The 14,493-nt window shown below is 71.8% G+C and overlaps 1 protein-coding gene across 2 annotated transcripts; it reads left to right on the forward strand.

Annotated features, from left to right (window-relative positions):
* Positions 1 to 1,257: 1,257 nt before the first annotated feature.
* On the forward strand, positions 1,258 to 6,304 carry TLE5 (TLE family member 5, transcriptional modulator). 2 transcript variants are annotated; one of them, XM_070058652.1, is made up of 7 exons: positions 1,258 to 1,700; positions 2,459 to 2,556; positions 3,922 to 3,985; positions 4,644 to 4,688; positions 4,944 to 5,006; positions 5,432 to 5,506; positions 5,587 to 6,304. In XM_070058652.1, exons 1-7 carry the CDS (start codon positions 1,674 to 1,676, stop codon positions 5,803 to 5,805), a joined length of 591 nt encoding a protein of 196 aa, XP_069914753.1. In that variant the 5' UTR covers positions 1,258 to 1,673; the 3' UTR covers positions 5,806 to 6,304. The 2 variants fall into 2 exon arrangements, with proteins under 2 accessions (XP_069914753.1, XP_069914752.1); XM_070058651.1 differs by having other exon boundaries at positions 1,309 to 1,700; positions 5,584 to 6,304.
* Positions 6,305 to 14,493: the final 8,189 nt, after the last annotated feature.

A 14,493-nucleotide genomic window follows, 5' to 3' on the forward strand; every position in this document is an offset into this window, starting at 1 on the left:
GAGATGCTGGTGAGGGGGGCTGGGCACAGGGGTTAGGCTGCGGCCTGCGGCTCCAGCACCAGACGTGGGCGCCGGTTCGAGTCCCGGCTGCTCCACTTCTGATCCAGCTCTCTGCTGTGGCCTGGGAAAGCAGTGGATGATGGGCCAAGTCCTTGGGCCCCTGCACCTGGGAGAAGCTCCTGGCTCCGGATCAGCACAGCTCTGGCTGTTGTGGCCAGTTGGTGAGTGACCCAGCAGATGGAAGACCTCTCTTTCTCTCTCTCTCTCTCTCTCTCTCTCTCTCTCTCTGTCTCTCTTCCTCCCCCTCTGTAACTGTGACTTTCAGATAAATATAATATACGTTAAAAAAAAAAAAAAAAAAAACACAAAACAGGAGAGGGCATTTGGCACCGGGCTCACGGCTCTGGCTGGACGCCGTCATCCCACCTCGCAGTGCCCGGGTTCGAGTCCCACCTCTGGCTCCTGACTCCCGCTTCCTCCTAACGCAGCCTGGGAGGCGGCAGCAGCCACGGCTCAGATGCGGGGCCCTGCCAGCCACCCCCTGACCGAGCCCCCAGCTCCCAGAAGCCTGGGGAGTGAAATCAGCGCATGGCAGCTTGCTGTCTCAATAAGTAAATAAGTTTCCAAAAGGCACCTCAGAGAAAGCCCGCACAAGCGGGGCCAGTGGGGGACCGCACAGACCCCCGCCTCCCTCCCTGCCCCTCCCCCCATGCCAGGCACAGCCCTGCCTCAGGGCCTTAGCACTGGCTGCTGTGGCCTCTCTGACCGCATCGCCGCCCCACCTCTGCTCTGGGCTCTTGGTCGCCCACCTCCAGGCGCAGGGCAGTGTCCAGGGCCCCCTCTGTCTGCCCAGCGCCTCCCCAGCGTTTCTCCTGGAGCCCTTGGCACCCCAGGCCCGCGCGGGATGGACTCTGGGCCTCTATCCGTTCCGAGGCATGGCCACCCGGGAAGGGGTCTGCTCCGCTGGCCCCCACCGGCCTGGCGTCCTTCCACACCCCCAGGAAGCTGAAGTCGGGGGAGAACTGCCGCCGGCCAGGGCCAAGGTCACGGAGCGCGTCCGTGGCACGCGTCCAGGCCGCGCCGTGGTGCAGCCGGCGACAGCGAGCGAGCAGCCGGGCCCCTGCTGGAGCCGCCGGGGAAACCGAGGCCCGCCCGGCCGCCAGGGCGCCTCAGCCCGCGGGGGCCGCGGCCTGGCGCGCCGGGCCCAAGGTCACCGCGGCGGGCGGGCCGGCCCCGGGAGGCGGGCCGGGGTGGGGATCCGCAGGCCTCCCCGGGCGCGCGCGCCCCCTTCGGCGGCGCGCACGGGGCTCGGGCGGCGGCGGCGGCGGCGGCAGCAGGTGGAGCCCGAGCCTCCGCAGAGCCGAGCGGCGGCCACGGCCGGCGTCGCCGCCATTAGACAATAGCGGCGGCGGCCGGGGGCGCGGGGAGGCGGGCGGCGGGGAGGGGCGGGGAGGGGCGCCGGGCGCGCAGGAAGCGGGGCCCGGGGCGCGCCGGGGCCGGGCGCGCGGGGAGGGGGCGCAGGAAGCGGGCGAGGCCGGGCGCGGGAGGCGGCGGCGGCGGCCCCGGGAGCTGCCGATCGGCGCCGGGACAAAGGCGCGGCCGCCCCGCGCCCCGAGCAGCCCGAGCCGGGGCGCACAGCCGGGGCGCAGCCCGCGCCCCCCGCCGCGACTGACATGATGTTTCCACAAAGCAGGCATTCGGTAAGCGGGGCCCGCCCGGCCCGGCGCCCCCAGGTCCGGCCCCGCACCCCCCCGCCCCCCCCCCCACTCCCAGGCCGGGGCCGCTCCGGCTCCGGGCCCAGCGCACCCCCATCCGGCTTCCGGAGAGGGAGCTCCCAGGCCCCGGCCTCTCCAGCTCTGGGCCCCGCGCAACCCCCAGCCCCCGCTCCGGGCCTGCGCCCCCCACCGAGCCAGCCAGGGCCTGGGACCGCGTTGGCTTCGGGCCGGGGGTGCTCCGGGAACCCCTCCAGGCAGCTCGGGCTTGGGGCTGCCGGTGGGGGGAGGGCGGCGAGCCGAGGCGCGCCCCCCCCCGGAAGAGCGCTGGGGATCTGGGGTGGGCGCCCCCCACCCCGGGAGATTTCGGGCCCTAGGAGAGGCCCCTCCCCCAAGGGGACTTTGCCAGAAGGCGTCGCTCCCCCAACTTGGGGAGAGGGCGCTCGGGACCAGCTCCCCCCACCCTCGCCGCCATAGGCAGTCCCCCCCCCCGCACTTTAGAGGGCGGAAGAGGATGCACCCTGCCCCCCCTCTAGGCGCCCCTGCAGCCCCGGGGGCGGCTTCGGCTTCCCCGGGAGAGGCGGGGGCAGGAAGCGGGGGCGGGGGCCGTGCCAGGGCCTGTAAACAGGGCCCAGGAAGTGTGGGGGGGGCGCCGCAGCTGCGCCGGACGGCCCCGGGCGGGGAGGGGCGGGTGGGCAGCCGCCGCGCGCCGGCCCTGAGCGCGACCCCGCGCCCCTTCCCCGCAGGGCTCCTCGCACCTACCCCAGCAGCTCAAATTCACCACCTCCGACTCTTGCGATCGCATCAAGGATGAGTTCCAGTTGCTGCAGGCTCAGTACCACAGGTGAGCTGGGGGGGGATCGGGGTCCCTCCGGCCCGAGACCCCCCACCCCCCCCACAGCAAGCCCGAGGCCAGCCCCGTCCCGCGCGGAGCCCACGGTCACGTAGCAGCCCCACTGTGCAGATGAGAAGACTGAGGTGCACAAGGTTGCCCCCCCACGCCCTCCCCAGGGAACGGCCTGTGCGCGCCCCCGCCCGCTCTGAGACAGACGGGCCCCTGTCCAAACGCACAGACCCGGGTCTGCCTCCTCCAGCAAGGCCGCGGGGTCGCGGAGGGCGTGGGTAGGAGCCCACCCTAGGCCAGACTTAACCCCAATTCGGGGTTTTCTCCCAAAACAGGGAACTTTTCTTTTTTAAACAAATCCCCAGCTTCCGGGGGTATCCGTGAGCCCAGCGCTCAGCGGGCGCCCACCTGGGGCTCCGTGCAGAGGGGTCGTCCACCCGCCGGTCACTCCCCAAGTGCCCACAGCAGCCGGGGCTGGGCCAGGCCGAAGCCGGGCGCTCCATCCGGGTGTCCCGCGTGGGCGCAGGGGCCCTGGCGCTGGAGCCGGCACCGCTGCCTCCCGGGCGCACCAGCGGGGACCTGCACGGGAAGCGGGGTGCCAGGGCTTGGACGGGCACTGCCGTGAGGGATGTGGGCGTCCCAATCCCCTCCCCGAGTGGGGTGCCAGGGACGCGGCTGGGGCTCCTCCAGGGGGGCTCCGAGGGTGGGGTTCGCTTTTCCTCCTGAGGTCACTTGGCGCACTTGGCCTGCGCTGGGGAGGTTGGACGCTAACACAGGAGGTGCCAGCTGCCCAGAGAGGGGGAGAAGCTGCCCTGGAGGGGGAGGGGGGGCCACCTCTGGCCTGGCTGCCTCCTGCTGAGCGGCAGTGAGGGGGGCACAGGGAGGACCCAGGCCGCGTGGTGCTCCAGGCCTTTGCCCACCCACTCAGGTGCCCCGGGAGGATGAGGGGGCACCTCCTGGGCTCCTTGACCTTGGAGCTCTGCCCGGCTGCAGGAGGGGAGCCCTCAGGGAAGGAGGGGGTGGGAGCCTGGAGCCAAGGCCGGTGCGCCCCGCCCCCTCTGGGCAGTGGGGCAGCTTCTGTTCGGGGCCACAGCGCCTTCCCCTGGGTGCCGCCTCCTGGATGGGGGGCCCTGAGGTCGGCGCTCAGCCTCTGGGCTCCTGTGGGCCCCCCCCCGTGGGAGAGGTGGGGAGACAGCACCTGCCGTGACCGTGGCTGCCAGGGCTGCCATTTCCAGTTAGGAGAAAAGAGCAGCCCCCTCCCCCAGCGCCCCCGGGGGGCCGACCCTGCTGGGCTGGGCTGGACGGGGCCTCCCTCCCCCAGCACCCCCCGCGGGACCCTCAGCCCCCACCCCTTGCCTTGCCCAGCCTGAAGCTCGAGTGTGACAAGCTGGCCAGTGAGAAGTCGGAGATGCAACGCCACTACGTCATGGTAACGTCCGCCCCGCCCCCTGCTGCCCCCTGCTGGCCGGGCCGCCGCCTGCACCCGCGGGGTGTCCGAGGTGCCAGACCACCGCCTGGTCGGGCCAGCTCCCTGGCTGTCCTTGGCAGTGGCTGCGGAGGCCCAGAGCCAGGAACTGGGGGAGGGGGCAGTGCGTCCCTCCCGCCCCCTCGTCCAGGCCACTGCAGCCTTAACCCCTGCGCACCCAGGCTCGTGGGATCCCGGCCCTGGGTATGGGGGGGGTGGGACCCAGTTTCTGCACTGGGAGCCACCTGCTCTCCAGGCCCCAGAGCGAGGAGCCTGGGGCCCCAGGGCTGGGAGGCAGGGCAAGGGAAGCTGGCGCAGACCCGCCGGGGGTCCAGGTCCCTGATGGCTTAGGAGCCTGCAGGGCGGGGGATGCCAGACCAGGGGCCCTGGAGCCGGCCAGGGAGAGGCAGGTCACCTCTGGGGATTGGGGAGGGGCGGGGCCAGCAGGGATTTGTTTATCCCCCTGTGTTTACCCGGGGAGTCTGGGAGTCTGGGCCCGCCTACCCGCAGGCAGAGGGGGCGGGGGAGGAGCTGGCCCCTCCTGGGAATGGCGGGGGTGTCTCCCTGCCTGCTCTCTCTGATGGCTCCCGCCCCATCTCCTCCTCCCTGTCCCCCCACGCAGTACTACGAGATGTCCTACGGCTTGAACATTGAGATGCATAAGCAGGTGCGCTGCCCCGCCCCCGGCCCCGCCCCTGGCCCCGCCCTCAGCACCCCGGGCCCCTGCCCTGTCCGGCGCCCTGGAGTTTTTCTCCTCCCTAGAAGGGGGCCTGGGGAGCCCCCGCTGTGACCCCCAGGGAGCCCCTCGCCCGGAAAGGCGAGGACACAGAGTGAGGACGGCCGTCTCCCCTGCCCCCGGAGTGCCCCCCACCCCGCGCACGCACCTGTGCCCCGCCCCCGCCTGAAGCCCCCTGTGTTCCAGGCCGAAATCGTCAAACGCCTGAACGGGATCTGTGCCCAGGTCCTGCCCTACCTCTCCCAGGAGGTGAGTGGAGCCCGAAGCTCTAAGCAGGGGTGGGAGGCGGGCCTGGGGCTTGTGCAGCCCCTCGGGGTGCCGGGAGGCCTTTGAGAAGTGTGTTCTGGCGGCTGCCGCCCCCTCTGAGACCCTGCGTGGTTCCTGGCTGCCAAGGCAGGGGGGTGTGCCAGCGTCTGATGGCAGGACAGGCCCTGGACACCCCCTGCTGCCCCTACTGGAGCTCACCCGGCAGCTGGGAGGATGGAGAGTTCCCTGTACAGCCGGGTGCGTTGCGCACTGCACAACGCCCCCCCCCCCCCATCTTTCCAGCTCCTTGGAGTTTTGTCTCTGCCTTGGACCCCGCAGATGGAGGGGTAGAAGGAAATGGGGGTGGAGGCCTCGTGGCTGCGGGGGGCCCCTCGCCCTGGCTGACCCCTCACCCCCCCCCCCCCCAGCACCAGCAGCAGGTCCTGGGAGCGATCGAGAGAGCTAAGCAGGTCACGGCTCCCGAGCTGAACTCCATCATCCGGGTAAGTGTGGGGACCTGGCGGGGGGCGGGGCGCGGGGGCGGGGGCGCCGCTGAGCCCTCCCCGTCTGCCGCCCGCAGCAGCAGCTCCAAGCCCACCAGCTGTCCCAGCTGCAGGCCCTGGCCTTGCCCCTGACGCCCCTGCCCGTGGGGCTGCAGCCGCCGGCGCTGCCGGCCGTGAGCGCGGGCAGCGGCCTGCTGTCGCTGTCGGCGCTGGGCTCCCAGGCCCACCTGGCCAAGGAGGACAAGAACGGCCACGACGGTGACGCCCACCAGGACGACGACGGCGACAAGTCAGATTAGCCGGCGGCCGGGCCGGGGGGCCGGGGGGAGACGCAGGCGCAGACAGGCCGGCGCGCATGCGCGGCTGGGGCGGCCGCCGGGGTCGGGGGTCAGGGGTGGGGGGGTGGGGAGGTCCCGGCGCTCAGCTTTGCTCCTGCCCCCCCCCCCCACTCCACGTCCCGGCCTCCCTCCTCCCCCGCAGCCCGAGGAGGCGAACTCCTGCTTACGCCACAGACGGGGGAGCTGGGGGCGGGTGGGGGCCAGGTCTGAAGGGAGCAAGTCCACGAGGAGTCCACGCCCGGCACTGCCCGTCCCCCCGCCCGCCACAGCCTCCCACCCCGGCACTGCATGCGACACGAGGCTAGCTGCCCCCCCCGCCACGCCCCCCGCCCCACTCACCTCCGCCCCTGGTCCCCGTCGCCCCTCGCCCAGGAGAGCGGGCAGAGCTTAGCTGGGAGAAGCGGGGGTGGGAGTGGGCGACCCAGGCTTCCCCTCCCCCCAATAAAGATGAGGGTACTGAGCTTGTCTGGGTTCGACTTTTCTGCTTCTCTGTCCCGGGCACCTTCGCTGGGCTAAGAAAGGGGAGGTGGGGGGGTTAAAGACCACCATCTCCATCCACCCCCTGTATAGTCAGCTAATGTTGGGTTTTGTCCTTGATGGGGCGTGTCGTGTCGCGCGCGCGCGCGCGCGCGCGCGCGCGTGGGCGGAGCTGCGCGTTCGCAGTAGGGGAGCCGAGGTGTCTGCCCGGTGCCCCCTCGCGCCCAGCCCCGCGGGGTTGGGGCACTAGTTTAGGTAAAGACCTCGCCAGGCGCTCCACGTGGTCGCCCACGCGGGGGGCGGGGGCCCTGGCGCTGCCCCCCCCGGGGTGCCCATTAGCAGGAAGTGGGATCCCAGAGAGGCCAAGCAGACGCTGAGCTGGGGAGGGGGCGGCCCAGGACCGCCAGAGCCCACGCATGCGCAGAGCTGGGGTCCTAAGGGGACACGTGGCCGACGCTGGGGCACAGTCTGGGCCCCGCGCCTGCTCGGGAGCGCCCCAAGTGGAAGTCGGAGGGACACGCGTGGCGGTGCGCAGTGCTCTAGGAATCCACGCACAGGCAGGGACCTTGGTGGTTCGTGGGAAATGGGCCTTAGGCGTGGACTTTGGCGTCTCCTGCACCCACCGCTGCCCTGGCTGCGTTGTCCACGTTGGCTGAAGTCCGCTTGGATGCCCTGGTCAGCGCGAGCGGCCCCACCCCAGCTGAGCTTCTGCCCCCACCCCTCACCCGCACCCACACTGGGGCTTGGACCAAGGGGGCCTCAGGCTGTCCCCCCGGGACCGTGGCGTGGCTGGGTGACCACCTCCGCCTCCCCCGTGAGCGCCCCGGCTGCTCTGCGCGGAACCAGCTCCCTAGGCGTGCGCACCCGGGCTGCGGCAGGGATGGCCCGAGCACCCGGGCCTGAGAACCGGGCGGCCCTGCTGGCTTCTGGCTGTGGCCCAGCCTGGCCCTGGCCATCGTGGGCATTTGGGGAGCGGACGGGAGATCTGTCTCTGGCCGCCTTTCCAACAAATACCAACGGCAGCACAGCCACAGCGGCGCCGCTCGGGGCCTCCGGTCTGCGGAGGAGGGCCCAGGGTGTCTGGGTTCGAATCCTGGCTCTGCTTCTGAACCAGCTCCCTGCACATGCGCACTGAGAGGCAGCAGGGAGGACTCGGGTGCTGGGCCCCTGCCACCGACGTGGGAGACCCGGGCGGAGCTCCTGGGCCCAGCTTCTGCCCAGCGCCAGCCTGGCTGCTGTGAGCACCTGAGGAGGGGAGCCCAGCCCCTGGGCCTTTGCACAGCCGAAGGCCAGGGCTCCATTAGGCCTCGCCAAACCCAGGGTTCCCAGCCAGGACCCCCACTCCACCTCCCGGCGTCCTGCAGAAACCCCCGAGTCCGACAGGGAGGCCCCAGCGAGACCCCCGCCTGGGTGGGATCCTGCCCCTGCTCTCACTGGCGGGGGCTTCCCCACTCTGAGTCCTGGTCTCCCAGTCGGGAAAGTGGGGGTGCCAGCAAGGGCGCCCGGGGCTCCACAGGGGGCGGGCCGCCGGCGCTGCGGGTCCCACGGAGGAGGCGGCGGCGGCCCAGCCTGCGCTTCGTGGAGCCCACGGATCCTGCGCGGGCCCCAAGGAGCGACCTGGGGCGAGTGAGGGCGCTTCCCTGATTCCTGGCAAATGGGTCCCCCGGCGCGGGGCTGGCGCTGGTGAAGGAAGCGCGCCTTGGGGGGGTCGCCAGCCCCACCCCCACCCCCATCCAGGGCGCCCCGCCTGGCCCTGGCCCCGGCTGCCACGCAGGGAGGGGGCGGGCGGAGGCGCGGGCTGCGAGCGCCCTCCCCGCCGCGGCTCCCCGCGCTTAACGACTGCGCCGCCGGCGACCTCGGCTAATTGATCCGCTAATGGGGCCCGCGCCGCGGCCGCGCCTAATGAGGCGGAGGACGGGGAGGGGGCGGGGAGGGAAGGGGGGCCGGAGGGGAGGGGAGGGAGACGGGGAGGAGGAGGCAAGCGGGGGAGGGGGAGGGGCGGCGCTGCTCCCAGCGCCTTGGAGCCGGGCCACGCAGAGCCGGAGGCGGGGTGAGCCCCTGGCTCTCCGACTGCTGGCTCCCCGAAGACCCCGCCTCTCCGCCTCGGCTTCTGGGACCCCAGCCTCCCGGCGGCCCCCGGGGGCATCAGGGCCGAGAAGGACACGGAGCGGTGCTCCGATGGCCGCGGCCGTCCCCTGCTGTTCTGTGCCTCAGTTTCCCACGTCCCCTGTGCTCCACAGCCCCTGCGGGGGACTCCCGGGTCTGAGAGCCCCCAGCCCCCAGGGCCAGACCAAGTTCCAGGCTCTTGATCTGGGGCAGGGGGCAGGCAGGGCTCCGCAGGGAACAGGGGCAATTGTGCCAGCCCAGGCTGCACGACGTCCCTCCGTGGTTGGCCCCCTGGGCGTGCGCCCCAAGATCACCCGGGGTGGGGAGGTGGGGGGACAGCGATGATGGTGGCGGGGACCCCGCGAGAGCGGGCGCGTCCAGCTCTCTCCCCACTGTGCAGATGGGGTAAGCGAGGCCCCAGGAGGGGCGCGAACGTGCCCGCGGCCCCCGGAGGCAGCCAGGCCCGTGGCAGGGGTCTCCTGCCCCCCCCCCCCGCCCCAGCAACCAGACTCCCGGTTAGCAGGGAAGCTGCTGGTAACCATGGCAACCACAAGCCGACCTGGGGAGCCGAGGACGACCGCCGATGGGGCCTCTGGCCTTGGCTGTCACTGCTTCTCGAGAGGAATTCGGTGCCTCTGAGGGGGGAGGGGTCGGTTAGTGGAGGCACAGAGACGCTGAGTGACCGGGCCCTGGGCACACAGCCCCTGGACAGCTGGGCCCTCACCGCCGGACACAGAAGATTCCCGCTGCAGGAAGAGGGAGGCTGGGAAGATGCGGGGGCAGCAGGGTACGCGGGGGCAGGGCGGCAGCGGGGCGGGGCCGTCCCGGATGCCCGCAGCCCCTCCCTCATCGCCTCTCAAGCCCCCTCTCCCAGCCCTGCGCGTTGCAAGGGGCGGCCTAGCCCTCCGTGCTGGGCGCCTCCTCTCCAGGGCCCCCCGCCCCTGCCCCGGAAGGGTCTTGCTAAACACCCGTCCTCGGTTTCCCGTCCAGCTCCCTGTGGTGCGCACCCCGGGAGGCAGCAGCCACGGCCCAGACGCGTGGGGCCCTGCACCCACGTGCGGGACCCGGATGGAGCTCCGGGCTCCTGGCTTCGCGGTGGCCCAGCCCCTGGGGCGTGAACCAGCGGATGGACGACCACCCTGCCTTTCCCGTACAGAAATCACTAAATCTTAAAACAGAAGAGCGCCCCCTGCAGGATGTCAAGGCTGCAGAGGGGGAGCCCAGGGCACCCAGCGCTGCCCCCACGCCATCCTCGGGCCCCTGCCCTTCCGCGAGGAGCTCCGGGCCCCTGGGGCCTCCTCTCCTCTCTCTCTCTCCCCTCCCTGTCTGTCTCCCTCTCTCTCTCCCTGTCTCTCTCCCTCTCTCTCCCCCATCTCTCTCTCCCCCTTCTCTCTCTCCCTGTCTCTGTCTCTCCCTCTTTCTCCCTCTCTCTCCCCCCATCTCTCTCTCTCCCTGTCTCTGTCTCTCCCTGTCTCTCTCTCCCCCCATCTCTCTCTCTCCCTGTCTCTCTCTTTCTCTCTCCCTCTCCCTCTCTCTCCCCCTCTCCCTCCCTCTCTCTCTCTCTCCCTGTCTCTCTCTCTCCCTGTCTCTGTCTCTCCCTGTCTCTCTCCCTCTCCCTCTCTCTCCCCCTCTCCCTCCCTCTCTCTCTCCCTGTCTCTCTCCCTGTCTCCCTCTCTGCCTCCTCCTCTCCCCCCACCTCTGTCCAGGCCGTTCTCTCTCTCCATCTCCCTCTGGGCGCCCCCCCCCCCAGCCCTCCACACCATGTCCCCCCACAAGCCCCTGGACGCCTGCCAGGCCCTCCCCTCCCCCTCCCCCCTCCACTTCCTCCTCCACTCTGCCCCCCCCCCGCAGGAGCCCCGCCCCGCCCCCAGGCCTGCCAGGGGAGCAGGCTGTGCTGGGCTGCTGGTTCGTGGTGGGTTCCTGGCAGAGGCGGGGAGAGGCTGGCACTCAGCCAGGAACGGCAGCCACGGAGCCCACCCTGAGAGAGTGCACGTGCTGTGTGACCCTGGGACAGTCCCTAGGCGGCTCTGGGCCTGGCCGCCCCCCAAGCCAGACAGGCGGGAGGAGCCCGGTGCTGCCCGGAGCCCGCCGTGTGCCAGGCTCCTGTTGGTGGCTGGGCAGCCAGCCACGGGAGCACAGACCGCAAACAGGAGCTGGGCCCAGAGCCGGCCCGGCGCTCCCAGAGGCATCCCGGGGGGCCGTCTGGGCCCATCTGAGCGGGGAGGCAGGACTGGGCCTGTCCACCGGGAAGGGGCCTGCCCAGGGCAGGGGGAGGGCTGGGGCTGCTGGTCTCAGCAGGTGCAGGGCGCTGCGTCCGGGCAGGTGGCCTGTACTGCGCCCCTCTTCCAGATGGGAAAACCGAGGCCTGGCACAAACCGGAAGCCAGAAGAGACTCGGGTTGGGCCCCACGGCAAGGCCTGTGCCTTCCAGGGCTCTGAGACTCCAGGAGGAAGGGGCGGCATGGATCCGGGGCTGGAAGGGCGCAGGGGGCATCCCCCGCCGCTGGAGGGGCCTCCGGCTCGGGCCCAGTGACTCAGCCGCAGGGTGGGCTGGAGGCCACCAGGGGGCGGGCGGCTGCTGCGAGCCCACTGCCCAGAGGGCTGGGTGGCCCCGGGCAAGCGCCGTCTGTCTCTGGACTCAGCTGTGCCCAGGTTACTCCCATCCATTGGTCCCCACCACCACCGCCGCCGCCACAAATGCCCACAATGCCAGGGCTGGGCCAGGAGCTCCGCGCTTGGCTCTCAGCTGTGCCTCCCTGGGGGCGCGGGAGCCGGACCAGGCCCCGCGCTGGGGGAGCAGGTGCGGTCACCTGACGGCGTGCTGGGCAGACAGGCCGGCCGCGGCGAGGGCGGGGCGCACGGGCCAGCGGCCAGGAGCGGCCGGTACGCGGGGAGGTGCTGGGCGGCCCGGGCCGGAAGGGGCGCAGGGCGCCCTGGGGGAGACCCAGGCCCTGTGGCTGTGGCTCCCGGCTCCAGGGTCCGCCCCGGCGCCCCCTCCCCCGCAGAGGGGCAGCCTCCCCGCACACGGGTCTCATCCCAGGGGTGCCCCCCGCCCACCGGGTAAACTGAGGCCGGCGAGCGGCCCCCGCGCGGGAGCAGCTGTGTGCCAGCGCGCGCGTCCCGGGGGGCTCGGCCGGGGTCGCCCGCCTGCCCGGGGCCGGCGGGAGGGGCCGGGCCTGGCCGGTGGCCCCGCGGCGCGGCCGGAGGTTGGCGGAGTCGGAAGCCGGCGGCTTGGCCTCCCCGAGGGAGCCGCTTTCCCGGCCCGGGTCGGATCAATGGGCTGTAATTACACCGCGCCGGGCCGGGAGCCGGCGGGCGGGGAGCGCGGGCCGGAGCGGGACCCACGTTACTTTGAGTGACAGCCGGGCGGGCGCCGCGCAGGCGCTGCTGGGGCTCGTAGTCCCCGCCGCCCCTGCGGGCCGCGCTCGGGGGAGCGGAGGCCGGGGGAGCTCAGCCCCCCACGCCCCCCCAGGCCCACGGAGGTCCCGCGCGACGAAGCCGAGCCCCGGCCGGGCGTCTCCTCTCCTCCCCGGGAGCTCAGCGTTGCGGCGCGCCTCAGTTTACCTATCCGTGCAATAGGGCGAAGGGCAAGGCAGGGGGCACGCGCCGCCCCTGCCGCCCCTCCCCTGCCTGCACACGCTGCGCCCCCCGCCCCCCGGAGCAGGACCCCCTCCCGCTGGGCCGGGCGAGGGTCTCGGCTTCTCACGGGGAGGGGGAGCCGCGCTCGCCCGTGCCCCGCAGGGAGAGCCTAGCCGCCTTCCCATTGGCCCGGCCGATCCCAGGGCCTCCTGCCATTGGCTGCCCGCTCCCTGCTCCCCATTGGCCGGGCACCCGGTGACGTCACGGACCCATGTGGGAGCGCGGCGCGCCGATTGGCTGGCGCGTCCAGCCAACCACCGCGGAGAAAGGAATTTCCACAGTAGCCGGGCGGCGGGGCTGATTTAAGGTGGTCTGGGCGATCCGCGGTCCCGCGGCTGCCTCTCAGCTTTTTCCTTTTTTTTTCTTTTTTTCCCCAAACCCACATCCACATCATAAAAACCCGGCCAGGAGCCGGGCGCTGAGCCTCTGCGGGCAGTGGGAGGGGAGCGGGCAGAAGCTATGGCCCCTCCCTCGGTCTGCTTGTTGCAGTGGGGAAACTGAGGCTGGGCGGGACACCCCCCCCCCCAATGGCAGAGGACCGGGGCCGCCGGGGCCTTCAGGGGGTCAGCAGTTGCCAGGGACCCCCCATCTCTCGGGCTGCTCTCAGGGACCTCCCCACAGCCCACCCCAAGCGAGCCCTCCCTCCCGGCAGGCTGTTGGTGGGTGGTGGGTGGTGGGTGCTGGGTGGTCTCACGGCTCCTCTGCCGGCCCACAGACCTGTGTTTACCGATCCCGGGAGTGCCTGGCTGAGCTGGTCCGGACTGGTGGGCTGCCAGGCCAAGCCCCCCCCCCCCCCCCCCCGCTTCTGCCCTGGCGTTGGCCTCTGTGGCCAGGGAGTGGATGTGTCCAGCTCTGTCCCCCTCACCCCCGGGGACCCCTCCTAGGCCAGGCCTGGGGCAGCGTCTTCCAGCCTGGAGAGATGCCCGCAGGATGAACACGTGTGTGTGTGTGTGTGTGTGTGTGTAACGGGGGAGCTGCACCAGGCCTGGCTTCGAAGCCCCCATGCCCTTCCTTGGCGGGGGCCGGGGGTAGTGGGGGGAAGCCAGCTGGTGGCCAAAGCTGCCCGGAGTTCGTCCCCAGGGCAGCAGGGACCCCCGAGGGCTGTGAGGGCTGGAGGGGCCGCTCAGAGGGAGGAGGAGACCCCGGGGTCCAAGCCCCAGAGAGGAAGGGGTGCGCGCGCACGGGCAGCAGCTGGCCCCAGGCTGGCAGGGCAGGGCAGGGCCCCCCCGGGGGGGGCTGGTGGAGGTCGGTGGAGCCCTCGCCCTCTAACTGGTGGGGGATGCGGGGTGGGGAGTGTCAGGGCCGCAGGGGTGGGCCTGGGGGCCCTGGGCTTGGGGAGGTCGAGGGTCTTGGCCAGAGAAGGGGGAGGGAGCTGTGGAGTGGGGGCAGCCATGGCGGGGGGGGTGCAGCCGGGGGCTGGGGGGTTGGGAATCAGCACCGGCCGGGCCCCATCCGCCTGGAGCCCGAAATCTTGGCCCCGCCAGGCTGCCTGGAGCTTCCTGGGCTCAGGATCCGGGGGCAGGAGTTGGGAGGCCCGGGCGCCCCCGGCTCCCCGCTCCCGGCTCTGGCTTAGCCCAGGCCTGGCTGCTGCGGCCTGAGCCGGCGGCCGGGAGATGCGGCTGCTGACTCCTGCGTCTGGCTGCATTCGCGGTTTCTCCTCCGCACCCTGTTGCCTGTTCACTTACTGAGCACCTGCTGTATACCGGGCCCTGCGCAGCCTAGGGAGGTACACAAACCACCTGCCGAGAGGCAGATGCAGGAGCCAGGGAAAAAGGCAAAAACCCCCAAACCAGCACGCCGGACGGACGGACGGACAGACGGACAGCTCAGGCGAGAGAGGAGGGGCTTCGGGAGCCGCAGGCTGGGCCGGCCTGCACGGCTGCTCTGAGGAGCCAGAGCGCGTTCCAGGTCGAGGGAGCTGTGAGTGCAAAGGCCCTGGGGCTGGCGTGGGGGGGAGGGGGGATGGAGGGGGGATGGAGGGGAGGGGAGGGGCTGTGCCGAGCCTGTGGGAGAAGACTGGGGGCTGGGGCTGCTGCTTCTTTTTTCTTTCTTTTTTTTTTTTTTTATAGACTTACTTGTTTATTTGAAAGAGTTAGAGAAGAAGAGGCAGAGAGAGAGAGAGAGAGGGAGAGAGGGAGAGAGAGAGAGAGAGGTCTTCTCTCCGCTGGGTCACTCCCCAGATGGCCGCAACGGCCAGAGCTGTGTCGATCCGAAGCCAGGAGCTCCATCCGGGTCTCCCCGGCAGGTGCAGGGGCCCAAGGACGTGGGCCATCGTCCACTGCTCTCCCAGGCCACAGCAGGGAACTGGATCAGAAGAGGAGCAGCCGGGACTCGAACCTGCGCCCACGTGGGATGCGGGCGCTGCAGGCGCGTGTGAGCGGGAACGGAGGGCAGGGCTGTGGGCTGTGGGCGTCCCCGGGGGCAGCAG

The sequence above is a fragment of the Oryctolagus cuniculus genome, chromosome 16 (assembly GCF_964237555.1).
Source record: "Oryctolagus cuniculus chromosome 16, mOryCun1.1, whole genome shotgun sequence".
Taxonomy (NCBI): Eukaryota; Metazoa; Chordata; class Mammalia; order Lagomorpha; family Leporidae; genus Oryctolagus; species Oryctolagus cuniculus.